The sequence below is a fragment of the Armigeres subalbatus genome, chromosome 1, assembly GCF_024139115.2.
Source record: "Armigeres subalbatus isolate Guangzhou_Male chromosome 1, GZ_Asu_2, whole genome shotgun sequence".
NCBI lineage: Eukaryota > Metazoa > Arthropoda > Insecta > Diptera > Culicidae > Armigeres > Armigeres subalbatus.
In genome coordinates, this window is record NC_085139.1 from 120,340,849 (window position 1) to 120,356,662 (window position 15,814).

Consider the following 15,814-nt stretch of genomic DNA (forward strand, 5'->3'; position numbering starts at 1 on the left):
TCTCAAGAAACACGCAAGTCCTATTAGATGCTGAACGCATCTCGCAAAGGCTTCGTGCCGCGAGCCGAAATGTGCAAGGATAAGGATATGAATGAGCATCTTGACGGACGAACATGTGGTGATCGAAAGGTGAAAAGCAGCACTACGAGGAACATCTAAATGGCGCTGTATGTAGGTACAGCCAGCGAAAGTCAAGGCAGTGGGAAGGAGATTACTACGTCAGTTCAACGGACGATGGAAGCCAACCAGCCTCCACCTTGAGGGAAGTTAAGGATGCCATCCAACAAACAGCTAAAGACCAATAAAGCAGCTGGTAAGGATGGTATCGGAGCTAAGCTCTACAAGATGGTCCCGGAAAAGCTAATTACTTGCCTACACAAACTGATAGTCAGAATCTGGGAAATTGAACAGCTACCGGAGCAGTGGAAGGAAGGAGTCATATGTCCCACCGACAAGAAAGGCGACTAGCAGAAGTGCGAGAACTTTTTAGCGTAACAAAAACGGGAATGAACGAGACAGAATGCCACATGTCATCATCTAGAAAATTTAGACATCTGTGTTTTAAAGTTTTGAGTGCTTATATTTGAAATGCTTTCACCATATGTTTGTTCAAGTTATATCCTCAAGATACGATACTTTCTCGGCTGCGAAATTCCTATTTCAATGCGATATAGTGCCATTTGTCAACTGAAATTAAGTAAAATATTGATTACACATCAAAATATTTTAACTTGATTAGATGCAAGCAAGGTACCAGCGGGATTGTATGTTCGGATAATTCATGCTATTCAGTATATTAAATAAACTCAATTTGTATCTTCGGTTTACTTGCCATTACCACTTTAAAACAAACTACATATAAAATTAACAAATAAGCAACCTTCTATATAAAAACCACCGAAAAGCTACATGATGAAATAAATATGGTTATTCTACTGTGCGAATCCAGTTGTATATTAGCAAGTTCTCTAAGCGTGGAGTCGTCAAATGCCCATCGTTCGTCAGTGGGAATGCTTAGTCTTGTGTATTCTACACGCTCGTTAGCTAACAACGCAGTTACAGGACTACAACTTGGAATAGGAATTCTCTTCACGGAAGTGCCACTTGTGAACTACAACAATTGTAAGGAACGGGAGGAAAAGAAGAAAAATGAATGAAGGAAACAAAAACGATAATGGGGGCGAGCATGGTCGAGTAACATGGAATAAAATTAGCCAACACCGATTTGGATACTATCTAATCTTGCAAGCAATACTTACTGGTATCGCTGAGGGCTTCAGAGTTTCCTCCACTGGCGCTCTTTGTTAGGACTTCTTCGCCAGCATCGGAAGCCACCAGATACGGTGATCCTTCGACGGTAGTGTTCAAACTGAAAACAGACATTCTTACATTACAATTCCATCAAGATAATTATTGAATTGAAAACCTACCAAGAGATGCCGGTATCCTCAATTTGCTTATTGATCAGCGTTCGCCAGAACTTGTGAGTTTCCTCGACGACTTTAGTAGCAAAAGCGGCATCCTTAGCCTCGCCATTGAATGCAAACTGATTCTCCGGTTTGCCATCCGGAATTTTGTAGATCTTAAACCATTCAACAGTTGCCTTCAGCAAACCAGGGAACACCTTGTCGATATCGTTGACGTCGTTCAGCTGGTCAGCGACAGGATCGTTAACATCGATCGTGATAACCTTCCAGTCGGTTTCACCCTCGTCGATCAGCGCAACCGTTCCGAGGATCTTAACCTGAACGACTTCTCCGCGCTTGGCAACGCGGGAACCAATTTCCAGGGCGTCGATCGGGTCGTTATCTCCCTTGCAACCGGTGTTCGGGTCCAGGTGGTCGGGATTTTCCCAGGTCTGTGGGAGCGCACCGTAATTCCAGATGTAGCCATGGTGCGGGAAGCAATTGGCTACGAATCTCAGCTTACCCTTTTTGACGTCCTGCTTGATGGGGTTCAGCCCTTCGGCCAGCGAGATTTCCATCTTGGCGTTGGTCCAGCGGGGAACCTCCACCACCATGTTGTACACCGTTTTGGAACTGTTGGCGTACAGTGGGATGTCGTGCAGCGGTGAGACTGACTGGCCATCATCAGTTTCTGAAAACAGAGAAGAAAAAACCCAGATTAATATACAGTGAGATTTTGACCCTTCCTTTTATACAAATATTTTAAAATGTTTTCAGATTATTTCATTGAGTATTTCAATTGAGAGAAAACTACCCACCTACCCAGCACGAACGAGTGTGTAATAAAATTTCCATAAAGAGTTAGAAATTTTCCGATAAAAAATCAGGGTATGAGCAATAAATAAATATAAAATTTAGCAAATACCTAATGCAAAATTTCCATAAACAATTGGAATTTTCCGCAAAATAAAAATAAAAAGCAAAAATTACAATTATTTTTTCCTTAAAAAAGATTTTTTCTTTAAAAAAAATCAAAATGCAAAAAAAAAACAAAATTTCAATAAATAAATCAATATTAGCAATACCGCAAAACTCGGTCGAAAGATGAAGGAGCTATTAACGTTACAAACCTTACATAATTTCGTGACGGTCCCCAAATTAAAAATTTCCGTTTTACACCCTGTATCCGAGTCTTCCCCTTAGACGTAGTTTACGTCTAAAGGTAAGCACACTTAATTCACTTCGCAGAGGGTCCCTTATCGCATTTGTCAACGAACTTTTGGTACATCAGCAAAAATAATGACATCATTTGCCAACAATGTCACATAATGATAGCGAATACTATAATCATACTTTTTTCAATCGATTGCGATGCAATTGTACTCGATTAGAAACAGGCCACGAAAAGATGTGCATATGCCGCATACCCAGTATTAGTCCAAATCAACAGTACAACTTAAATCAATAATGAAAGTTCGAATAAGATAATAAGTGTTTGCCGCAGAATGAATCAAGCCTCTTTGGTCATTATGAATTAATACAAAAGGAACAGGAGCAAAATGTTACGAGGACAAACTAACGAGCAATACGAACCATGAGTTTTCTAGTTCACTGTAACTAAACGAATGATGAAGCATAGTTTTCAGCTGGCCCCGTGTGAACAATGTCAATGGCAAATAATTTACCATTGAATGGTCCAATATCGTGGAGGAGCGCATTAATAATGGAAACGAAGTCAGCGATTATATTGTCAAAATAGATGGATGGATGTTGGATAATCCATTGAACCATTGATATCGATTTCAAGACAAATACCATCGAAAGTGAAGCGTTAATTATTTTTTCCGAAGTATCAAAATTTTTTGAAGTTGAAACAAGAACAGCTATTATGATACACGGTTGTTCCACAGCGGTATCGCATTGCCATTTGTGCAATTAATCGAAACTGTCTCACAGAATATACAATATAGATCTAAGATATCGGTACTATATACGAGGCAGAATAAGTAAGAAGCCGTACACATATTACGTAAGCACTTTTGGGGGAGGGGGGGTTTGTTTTTCTTACGCACAATATAAATAAAAAACCCAGATTAAACCACCTAGCCTTTCTCGTGCATCATTAAATATACTGAAAAAATCATTAGAATGATCAAAAAGCACTTTAGAGGGATAGATCGCATGTTTTCTATCATTTTGCATGTTTTTGCATCAATTAATATGCATTGCCACCATTATTTTAAAAAAATGGTTACAAATGATTTTTTTTTCTTCAAGAGAGGGCCCTTAAGAACACTCCTCACGGAATCCAATTTTCAAAGTACTCGAGTTTTCGGGGCCACACCATTCGATACGGAAGCAACGCACAGCTGTCATTTTAATTGTTTCAGCTTTGCTGCGTCGCAGCATGTGTGAAAACTTAAGAATGACAGTTGTGCGTTGCTTAGGTATTGAATGGTGTGCCTTTGAAAACGCGAGTGCTTTGAAATCTGGATTCCGTCAGGAGTGCCCTTAATTTGATTGATTTGATGATGATTTTCCAATAATTCCGAAATGCAACTTGTTGCTAGTATATCGGATAATGTTGAGTTCCAAAAAGCGTGTCTACAAAATTTGTACACACACATATATACATACATACACATTCCCACATACAGACATCAACTCGGTTCGTCAAGCTGAGTCGATCGGTAGCCTTTCAGTGCAACTTTGTTGTACCGGAAAGGCAAAAATCAAATATACTCTATTACCAATATAGTCCACTCTGGCTGATTTGAAGAGACACTAGCGCACTAGCGCCGCGGTGTCACAAAAGGCAAGTAATGTAGTGAAGAGACATTCCGAGGGGTGCATAAACGTATGATGCAATATGCACTACAACATGTCAAAACGTGAGCTGGAAATCATCCCATGACCCCATTTTGATATCTGATTTAAAAAATAAAATTTTGAAAATTGCAATAATAATTTTAGCAATTATTGCACCCCTTGGCTAATGTTTTCAGGCGTTAGTCACCTTTTGTGACGCAAGATGGTGTAACTGTGCTGTCTGCTGCCAAATCATATGGGGATTACCGAAGTGGACTAAAGCCTGTCTACCTTAAATTTCGGACAGTCAGATAATGTTCAGTTGGTTTATCGCAATTTCTTCAATTCGAACGAGTGCTAAAACATGCTGTAACCAGCAGTAAAACAAAGAGACTGAGCTGTCATGTAAAAGAATCGTGTCAGAGATTTGCTTACATGTTTGAAAATCGCGTTTGAAGATGGGATCATAGTTGATCTGAATGAAATGTAACTTGAAGGTGTCTACAATATACTTTCACACGGCTGTCGGTTTGAGTTTTATAAACGATTCTCCAAACCAGACTTTTTGATTACATGTTCACAGCAATAACGTAATGCTTCTTTGCATTTTTGAAAACATGGAATTTAATCTCTTGAATTAGGTGATCTCTGCCATTGCTTTATACCCATCAAAAGCTTTTTCGACAGGTAGCAAGTTCCCTATTGGCGCTTTGATGTTGCATGAAGAAGAAGAAGCAGAATGATAATAATCGAAAAAATCTCCACGGGAAACTATACGGAGAAGTTTTTAAAACTCTTGTCAAAAATTCTAAAAGCAATTTAATTAAAAACGGTAAGCAGTGCGGGGTTGGACTTTTATTCTACTGTATAATAAACACAATATTTCTTTTCGAAATTTTATTTTCTAATATTACACTTAAAACACAGTATAAGAAAAGTAAAACCCCGTACTGCTGACCATTTTTAATTAAATTGTTTTTGGAATTTTTGAGAAGAGTTTTAAGAACTCTCCGTATGGTTTCTGTGTAGATTTTCGATTATCATCTTTCTGCTTCTTCTTCTTCTTCTTCTTCGTGCAACATCAAAGCGCCAATATTGTTTATAATGTCTTTTGGAAGTGAAGTGATTGAGGGCTACACATTGGGCTAACAAACTCGATCGACAATGGTTTACACCAACCTGATCAGCTCAGAGTGCATTTAGATGTATGAGTGGCTCTTCCCTCTGGAGAAAATCTTCAAAAATAGCATTTAAATACGCGGTTTTCTTCAATCTTCTTGCGGTTTTCTGCATAACATTATGTATTAAATTCTTAAAGATCTGAATGAGTATCATAGTTCTTTATCGTAAGTTGTGCCGTCCAACTGCAATTCACTGTTTTTGGATGTTTCTGCATACATTTTTGCATATAAACTTTCAACGAGCTTGGCACCACCCAAACGTTGACCGATTTGGCTGAAAGTTTGTACAGAGCATGAAGGCATCAAATAGAACCGAATAAGAGGGTGGCCTATAAAAAAAAAATGAAAAAGTGCCAATATATGGGAAAAATTTGACCATCGAATTTCAACAACAGGTAGTGCTCAAAGGTTTCATCTCCTCAAAAAAAGTCCGCATGCAAAATTTCCGAACTTCGTTAAGGGTTTGACTGAGTCGATGGGTATATAACATCATGGGTCTCCGAGACTTCTATAAAAAGTTCGATTTTGGAGTGAAATGATAGCCTTTCGGTACAACTTTGTTGTACAAGAAGGCAAAAATTGAAAATCTTTGATTGTTTATATCTACTATTAAGGCTCAAGACTCCATCACAATGTTTTGAAAATTCATGACTGTATCGCTTGTTTGGAATAGTGATGCAATTGGCCCAAAAAAGGCAAAAAAGTGCAGCAGTGATAAATAAATTTTGTTTACAACTGGGGTGGGTGGAAATGGGGTGGTAAAAATATGCCAGCTGACACATAATGTTGCCAGACTTGACGAAATGTTTATTTTATATCATAACACATGTTTGCGGTGTATCAAATATATGGATATTTATCGGTTTAAAAAATTTTATACACCACTTGTAATGTAACAGAAGCTTACACGGACAGATAAATCAACCCAAACTTTGAGTTCAATATACGCACTATTGAGAACTGGGAGCTGCGGACTCGATCAAATCCAATTTTCAAGATATTTTGCTTGAAACTCTTTAATTTCCTCTCGGTGTTCAATGTACACGTTACGATTTTCTCACATCGAATTATTATCGTGTTTATCTTTACAAAATTAATTATAAAGACTTCGTCAATTTACTGCATCGTATACATTAACGTGTCGATTGTTGAATTCATTCATATCCTCCACTTATGTTGAATCCATCGAAATATTTAAAATGACGCCAGAAAATTGAAATTTGTTAAAAATGAGCTATATTTAGTATGAGTTGATTTATACGTGTACTCTCTCGGCTGCGCTCAAAATGCACAAAACCTCTCTCGATGCGATGGATACTTTTTGACAGCTTACTTTGGAGATTCTTTGACACTCGTTTTGACTCAATCCGCAGCTCCCAGATTGAGAATATCGCAGAAAAAATTTACCCAAATTTGGGTAGTTTTCCCTTTCTTTCCCTCTGATTGCTATCAAAACTAGAGCAAGATGCAAACACCTCACCGAGGTTGCTCAGCCCAATAACCCAAATTTGAGTAAATTCAATATTCTCTATTTTGGGTTGATCAAGGTCCGCTTTGGATAAATTAAACTCAGCTTTGGGTAAATTGTTTACATGGGATTAAAGGCAAACTACCTAGTGCCAGAAAAGTCATTTTACTCAAATTTGGGTTATTGGCCCAAACCACGGTTTTGAGTGCAAACAACCCACTTTTGGGTAGTTTTGGTTTTCAGTGTGCATAACATGTTTAAATATTTATTTCTGGTTTATTTGTTCAATCCGACAAACAACAATGATTTTTTCCAATAAATAAATCTGGCAACGGTGAAGAGATGATCATTTTCTTGTGTATACACTAGCAACCCTATAACCAGAGACCGGCGGAGTGAAAAATTGTCGAAATGGCAACGTATGAAAATGCATGAAATCGTGAAAATGATACTGGCAGCACTTGAACTTTTTGCTTGCAAAAACAAGTCGAAATGGAACCGCTTTTGACGGTTCGATTGGAAACAAGATGGCGTCTTCGCCGATCTCTTATTCTAGTATTTCTAGTATACACATCTTTGTTTGCGTGTTGGCTGGCGTATACGTTGTATTGTTCAGATTAAATGAAGTTGCATCGCGTAGATTTTGCACTCACCATTTCACTTATTGCGCTAGTGAATTTGAGTCTTCCGCATTTTATTACATTCACAATACGGTAGACGAATTTGTCTTCCACTTTTAATTTTTGAAAGCAGTTTTCAATAGTTTTTGGATGTGAAATGAATCAATTGGTGTTCACGATTGAAGAAAAATGTGATACTCAGTTGGTGACTACTTTTTAGATGATAAAATCAGGAAAACAGTGGGAAAATTCAAGTGAAAAATCAAGTGGAAGCGTATATGCTTGATCCGTACGTTCGGAGTTGGTATGCGTTCGATGAACATACGAATGTCGGCTTAGGAAAAAGCAGTTTTCAGCGTTTTCTAGCAATTCCGCGGTAATTGCTAGTTTTGATGAGTGTAAAGTTAATATGGAAATGCCATGAATATATTATGATGAAGGGTAAGTCGATAAATAGCCCCAAAATATTATATTCAATTCAAAAGTGCATTAGTATTAGTGCGGATTTGAATAAATCATCGTCATTATCGGATTGATTACGGTTTATAGAGCCTTAATGGACTGGACTATACTACTATGGACTATACTGCCATATTCCCAGAAAATATGGGACAAATATGCGTATGACGTCAGTATATCATGAATTACGGTTTTTTGTCTGAGTACGAATTTCAATAGAACTTTGAAATTATTACACTTTCGAACTGAGCTCAACCAAGATAACCATAAGTACTTAATACTGGTTGGATACTGAACTTAATCTTCCCAAGAAGCGTTCTGATAAGCAGGCTTGCACTGCATTGAACGCATGGAAACTGCACAATTTTTCCGAACCACCAAAACGCTAATAAAATTCTTGATTATAATTTGTATCTAGTAGAGTTAGCCTACGAGTTGACAAAAAGAAGCGAAAAAGAGAAGTTATCCGGTTTTCGCGGTAAGAAGATAGAAATTTTCAGGTGTTCAATGTAAAGTAGTCAAACCTGTTGACTAGAACTACAAATGATTTTAACTTGTAACTTAGCGGTGCGAAAATAGTGCCTTTAGTGACCATTTTCCGAAAAATAGTGACTTTAGTTACTTTTGGATGCAAATAGTAACCTTTTAGTGACTAGACTCGAAATAGTGACCAAGTCACTAAAAAATGACCTGCTACCACTCATGATTATAATCAGGGTGTTGACTCATTTTCAAAAAAAATCGCTGGTTTTTCCAGGTTTTTTCCAGGGTTTACGTTAAATTTCCAGGATTATGAAAAATACGATGAATACTCTTTAAGGGCAGCAGGGACTATGTCCAAGGGCTTGACGATCCCTCCCCAGGCCATCTGCGAGTTGTGGCGCCTGCCTAGGATGTGGTGGGGTTTGACAATGGGCCCTGTTAAACCTCTATAAAAAGCTGCATAAATCCGCAAGTAGGCTCCGCCAAAGCGACCGTGTGCCGCTCAAAGCGCACAAGCCCAAGTCCTGGTGTTAGGTGGGACGCTAAACAGCCCTGACACGACGGCCCTCCGACGAGACAGGAGGTTTGCGCAGGCCCAACAAGCCGCCTTTAAAAACAACTATTACGAACGACATAGAAGATAATACGACTCGATACAATCGGCAACGACCTAGGCGACGAATAAAGGATCACGATTGGAAGCTTGGAACATGGAACTGCAAGTCGCTAGGCTTCGCCGGTTGCGACAGGATGATCTACGATGAATTACATCCCCGCAACTTCGACGTCATAGCGCTGCAGGAAACTTACTGGACAGGACAGGAAGTGTGGAAAAGCGGGCATCGAGCGGCTACCTTCTACCAAAGCTGTGGCACCACCAACGAGCTGGGAACCGGCTTCATAGTGCTGGGAAAGATGCGCCAACGCGTGATTGGCTGGCAGCCAATCAACGCAAGGATGTGCAAGCTGAGGATAAAAGGCCGTTTCTTTAACTATAGCATCATCAACGTGCACTGCCCACACGAGAGGAGATCCGACGACGAGAAAGAAGCGTTCTATGCGCAGCTGGAGCAGATATACGATGGATGCCCACTGCGGGACGTCAAAATCGTCATCGGTGACATGAACGCTCAGGTAGGAAGGGAGGAAATGTATAGACCGGTCATCGGACCGGATAGTCTACATACCGTATCGAACGGCAATGTCCAACGATACATCAACTATGCAGCCTCCCGCGGAATGGTAGTCCGAAGCACTTTCTTCCCCCGCAAGAATATCTACAAGGCCACATGGAAATCACCTAATCAAGTAACGGAAAACCAAATCGACCACGTTCTAATCGACTCCCAACGGAAGAGCAGCTAGGCGCAGCATCTCTTGAAGATGGCTGGAGAGATATTCGATCCGCCATTGGAAGCACCGCAACCCCTGCACTAGGCACGGTGGCTCCGGATCAGAGAAACAACTGGTATGACGGCGAATGTGAGCAGTTAGTGGAAGAGAAGAATGCAGCATGGGCGAGATTGCTGCAACACCGCACGAGAGCGAACGAGGCACGATACAAACGGGCGCGGAACAGACAAAACTCGATTTTCCGGAGGAAAAAGCGCCAGCATGAAGATCGAGACCGTGAAGAGACGGAGGAACTGTACCGCGCTAATAACGCACGAAAGTTCTATGAGAAGTTAAACCGTTCACATAAGGGCCACGTGCCACAGCCCGATATGTGTAAGGACATAAACGGGAACCTTCTTACAATATAGCGTGAGGTGATCCAAAGGTGGCGGCAGCACTACGAAGAGCACCTGAATGGCGATATGGCAGACAACGGTGGCGGTATGGTAATGAACCTATGAGCACGTGCGCAGGACATGCGACTTCCGGCTTCGAATCTCCAGGAAATCCAAGAGGAGATCGGCCGGCTGAAAAACAACAAAGCCCCTGGAATTGACCAACTACCAGGAGAGCTATTTAAACACGGTGGTGAGGCACTGGCTAGAGCGCTGCACAGGGTGATTACCAAGGTTTGGGAGGATGAGGTTCTGCCGCAGGAGTGTCTGGAAGGTGTCGTGTGTCCCATCTACAAAAAGGGCGATAAGCTGGACTGTAGCAACTATTGCGCAATCACATTGCTGAACCCCGCCTACAAGGTATTCTCCCAAATTTTATGCCGCCGACTAACACCAATTGCAAGAGAGTTCGTGGGGCGGTACCAGGCGGGATTTATGGGTGAACGCTCTACCACAGACCAGGTGTTCGCCATACGTCAGGTATTGCAGAAATGCCGCGAATACAACGTGTCCACACATCATCTATTTATCGACTTCAAAACCGCATATGATACAATCGATCGGGACCAGCTATGGCAGCTAATGCACGAACACGGTTTTCCGGATAAACTGACACGGATGATCAAAGCGACGATGTATCGGGTGATGTGCGTAGTTCGAGTTTCAGGGGCATTCTCGAGTCCCTTCGAAATGCGTAGAGGGTTATGGCAAGGTGATGGTCTCTCGTGTCTACTATTCAACATCGCTTTGGAGGGAGTAATACGAAGGGCAGGGATTGACACGAGTTGTACGATTTTCACGAAGTCCGTCCAGTTATTTGGTTTCGCAGACGACATTGATATCATGGCACGTAACTTTGAGAGGATGGAGGAAGCCTACATAAGACTGAAAAGCGAAGCTAAACGGATTGGACTAGTCATCAACACGTCGAAGACGAAGTACATAACAGGAAGAAGCTCAAGAGAGGTCAATGTAGGCCACCCACCACTAGTTTCTATCGGTGGTGACGAAATCAAGGTGGTTGAAGAATTCGTGTACTTGGGCTCACTGGTGACCGTCGATAACGATACCAGCAGAGAAATTCGGAGGCGCATAGTGGCTGGAAATCGTACGTACTTTGGACTCCGTAAGACGCTCCGATCGAATAGAGTTCGCCGCCGTACCAAACTGACTATCTACAAAACGCTTATAAGACCGGTAGTTCTCTACGGACACGAGAGCTGGACAATGCTCGTGGAGGACCAACGCGCACTGGGAGTTTTTGAAAGGAAAGTGTTGCGTACCATCTATGGTGGGGTGCAGATGGCGGACGGTACGTGGAGGAGGCGAATGAACCACGAGTTGCATCAGCTGTTGGGAGAACCATCCATCGTTCACACCGCGAAAATCGGAAGACTGCGGTGGGCCGGGCACTTAGCCAGAATGTCGGACAGTAATCCGGTGAAAATGGTTCTCGACAACGATCCGACGGGAACAAGAAGGCGAAGTGCACAGCGGGCAAGGTGGATTGATCAGGTAGAGGACGATTTGCGGACCCTCCGCCGACTGCGTGGTTGGCGAAGTGCAGCCATGGAAGAAGAGCTGAATGGAGAAGACTTTTATGTGCAGCACAGGTCACTCCGGCCTTAGTCTGATAATAAATAAAAAAACTCTATAAGGAATTCCTTCGGAACTTTCTTTTGAAAATACCTCGAAGGAAATCTTTGGAAATAGCTTCGGAATTTCTTCAGGAATTCATAATGACGTTCCTTTAAACATTCTTAAAAAAACCTTCGGAAATAATTATAGAACCCGTTCCCTTAGAAATTCTGTTCTTACGAAAGTTTCCTCCAGAAATTCCTTCAAAAATTTTAGGAATTGTCTAGTATTTTTTTTAAAAGCAATTCCTTAAGAAGGTTTATTAAAGAATTCCTGAAAGATTCCTCGGTAAATTCTACCAGAAGTTCTTTCTAATATGCCTTCAAAAGTTCCTTAAATTTTTTTTAGGAATTCCATCGAAATTTTCTTTTGAAAATTTCTTTAGGAACTCTTCGAAGTTTCTTTCAATATTAGCTTCAGAAATTTCTTTAAGAATTACTTGAAAATTATTTTAAGAATTCCATCAAAAAAATTTTCAGGAAATCTTTAAGGGATTTTTAAAGTAAATTTGGAATGTGTTTCCAAAGATATTCCTGAAGAAATTTCAGAAGAATTATCTCTAAAAAAGTATCCGAAAAAATTCCTGAAGTAATTTTCCAATTTCTAGTTAAATATTCATGAAGAATTCCCAAAAAAAATCCTTTAGGTATCCCAAAAGAATTTCTGGCGGATTGTTGAAAACATTTCTGGAAGAATTATTGAATTTAATTTTCAAAGAGAACCTGAACGGATTTCCGACAGAATTCCTAAAGAAATTTTAGAAGCAGTTCCGAAGATATTTCTAAATACCTCCAGAAATCCCTTCGTTTGCAGGGATTCCTGGAGGAACTTCCGGAGGGATTCCTGAAGGAACTTCCGGAGGAATCCCTGGAGGAATTTCCGGAGGAATTCTTGGAGGAACTTCCGGAGGAATTTCCAAACGAAATTATGTAGGAACTATCGGAGGAATCCCTGGAGCACCTTCTGCAATTCCAAAGGAATTTCTTGATGAACTTTCCAAAGAACTTCTGAAGGAATTTCTTAAGGAATTTAATGTGGAGCTTCTGAAGAAATTCATGAGTAATTTTGGCGCTTGAAACTAGTTCACGCCGACCAACACCGCTTAAAATGATCTATCACGTCACCGCCGCCAGTAAAATTTCAATCGGCGCACAGGTCTACAAGCTGCAAAAGAAGAAGTTTGTCTTCTGAAGCGTTTTTATTATGTTCTTAAACAATCGTCAAGATGTTGGAAAAATATATTCAACAATTGTTGGATTAGTCTTGGAATGGAGCAGTGCAATCCTGCTAAAACTTCAACGGAGATCAACATTCGGGAAAAATTGGAGGGCTAATGTATATAATGATAGGAACAAGACCTGATTCTGCTATATTGTTGGACGTTTAACCCGATTTCAAGATACAGCTGGCGATCATCATTGGCAACAAGCGAAACGTGTTCTAAGACACTTGCAGGGAACGAAACAATTGAAATCTAGGATAGAGAACCATTTGGGCAGCACCCCCTATTCCCGTCAGCAACGTTCATTACTCGAGCGCATTACAACCGAATTACTTGTTTTTTAGTACATGGTTAGTATCTAGATATCTAGTGATGTACAGCAACCGTTCGCTAACTGGGCTAAAACACCAGCCCAGTTAACGAACGCTGCTTTTTAACTGGGCTGACGAGGGAATTCGCGATGCATTGTTGTGATCGTGTTTTACATGAAGCTTAAAGAATATACCATTCACAATCCCCTCGTCACCGAGTCTTTGTTGTTGATTTTTGACGGATAACTGCTTTTTAACTGGGCTTTGGACCAGTTAGCGAACGCCATGTTAAAAACCCAGATTAATCCACCTAGCGTTGGTGGTGCCTTTCTCGCATTTAGTTAAGACACCAACCTTATATGGGGTTTATATGGTCCGATGTACCATTTTCTTCATAACTTTTAAACGCAATGACCGATCATTATAAAATTCAATAGTGATCAACAAGGCATTGTATCCTGTCGAATGAAACTTGATGCGAGAAAATCGGTTAAGGATTTCTATACGAAAAGTTGTCTAATGTTTTTTATAGCTTTTGTGCACACACATACACACATACATACACACGGACAGACAGACATGTGCTCAGCTCGTCGAGCTGAGTCGATTGGTATATAATACTATGGGTCTCAGAGGCTTCTATAAAAAGTTCGTTTTCGGAGTGAAATGATAGCCTTTCGGTACAACTTAGTTGTACGAGAAAGGCAAAAACAGTCCAGTTAAAAGGCGCCCAGTTAGCGAAGTGTTGCTGTACAATCAAGCCATTTGGTTGGAACGCGGTCGAGTTATTAACGTTGCGGACGGGAATAGGGGTGCTGTCCAAATGGTCCCGCTTCCTAAAAATTAATTTCTGTCTGTCTGAACCTTATAGACTCCGAAACTATTGAACCGATCGGCGTAAAAATTTGTATGCAGAGGTTTTTGGGGCCGGGGAAGAAGGTTCTTAAGATGGTTCGAGACCCATCCCCCTTTCAGACAGGGGGGCTCTCATATAAATGAAACGGAAATTTCTGCATAACTCGAGAACCAATCTGTGAAAAAATAATTTTAGGTTAAACGAGGTTCGTCGGGTCTGGTAGTTAACATATAAGAGATTTAAATCAGTCTATTGTGCGTGCATTTGCGGATGCCGATTACGCAAGCGATGAAAATGCACTATGTGCTGAAGATAGCACTATATGGCCAAAAACTTATGTTATTTTAAATATTATTTTCATATGAACTAGAAAGGCAACATAACCGCTAGGTAGATTGATCTAGATTTCATTTATGATTTGGTGTTTGTTGTTTGTTGATGTTTGTAAGTTAGGGTGGCTCAAAAAACAACTTTTCAATTTTTTTGATGGGCCGCCCTCTTATTCGGTTCTATTTGATGCCCTGATGCTCTGAACAAAATTTCAGCTAAATCGGTCAACGTTTGGGCGGTGCTAAACTCGTTGGAAGTTTATATGGAAAAATGTATGCAGAAATATCCAAACACAGTGATTTGCAGTTAGACGGTACAATTTACGATCAAGAACCATGATACTCATTCAGTTCTTGTAGAATTAAATACAGAATGTTATGCTGAAAACCGCGAGAAGATTAGAGTTTTTAGGCAAGATATTAGCATTTTACTGGAGTGTTGTAGGTGAATTTATTTCTTTTCAAAAGGTAAAAGAAACGAAATTCTGCTCAAACCCCACTTCAGAGAAATGCTAATAACTTAATGGGCAAACTCTAATCTTCTCGGTTTTCTACATAACATTCTGTATTAAATCTTCAAGATCTGAGTGAGTATCATAGTTCTTCATCGTAATTGTGCTGTCCAACTGCAATTCACTGTTTTTGGGATGTTTCTGCATACATTTTGCATATAAACTTCCAACGAGTTTAGCACCGCTCAAACGTTGATCGATTTGGCTGACATTTTGTCCAGAGCATTAGGGCATCAAAGAGAATAGAATAAGAGGGCGGCCCATCAAAAAAAAAAATGGATTTTTTTTTCCATACTAATTTGAGCCACCCTATTGTAAGTACTTACTTTTCAAGTCCAAAATCAGACATTTACCCTACGATCCCATTCCTATAATAGAGCTAGATGATAACATTCTGAAATTATCTTTACCGTTCAAAATAAGTCTTGTCTCATCTAGTGATCGTTTTGATCTATACTCTCCTATTTATTCTAAAACGCGCATCCAATGATAAGGATTTACTTGCCGTGTAAAGGTCACCCCGTATGCGACTAGAGTGTGTGTCACTGTGAAATACATAATGTCTGTTTTTAACACCGTTCCTAATAATGATCAAACATATATCGGACTCACCATTATACTATCTTGACCTAAGAAAAAGTCCTGTGACTGGTAGGTTGTCGTAACAAATAAATAAACTTATACTTAATTGGGTTTCACTCTAATTACAAAGAGATCACACTTGTTAAGGG

The 15,814-nt window shown here is 40.3% G+C and overlaps 2 protein-coding genes across 4 annotated transcripts in view; one reads left to right on the forward strand and one right to left on the reverse strand.

Annotated features, from left to right (window-relative positions):
- Nucleotides 1-15,814, forward strand: part of LOC134205058 (solute carrier family 22 member 21) — a 217,320-nt gene that overhangs the window by 141,294 nt on the left and 60,212 nt on the right. The gene's annotated exons all lie outside the window — the stretch shown is intronic.
- Nucleotides 560-15,814, reverse strand: part of LOC134205850 (inorganic pyrophosphatase-like) — a 16,359-nt gene continuing 1,104 nt past the window's right edge. The window contains exons 2-4 of one of the 3 annotated variants that reach the window (XM_062681503.1): nucleotides 1,431-2,097; nucleotides 1,260-1,369; nucleotides 560-687 (exon numbers count right to left, since the gene is read on the reverse strand). In XM_062681503.1, the coding sequence (XP_062537487.1) occupies nucleotides 656-687; nucleotides 1,260-1,369; nucleotides 1,431-2,020 (732 nt within the window). In that variant the 5' untranslated portion in view covers nucleotides 2,021-2,097 and the 3' untranslated portion in view covers nucleotides 560-655. Of the gene's footprint in view, nucleotides 688-798; nucleotides 1,112-1,259; nucleotides 1,370-1,430; nucleotides 2,119-15,814 lie in introns of those variants that run through there. The other 2 variants (XM_062681494.1, XM_062681484.1) reach the window with 2 other exon arrangements.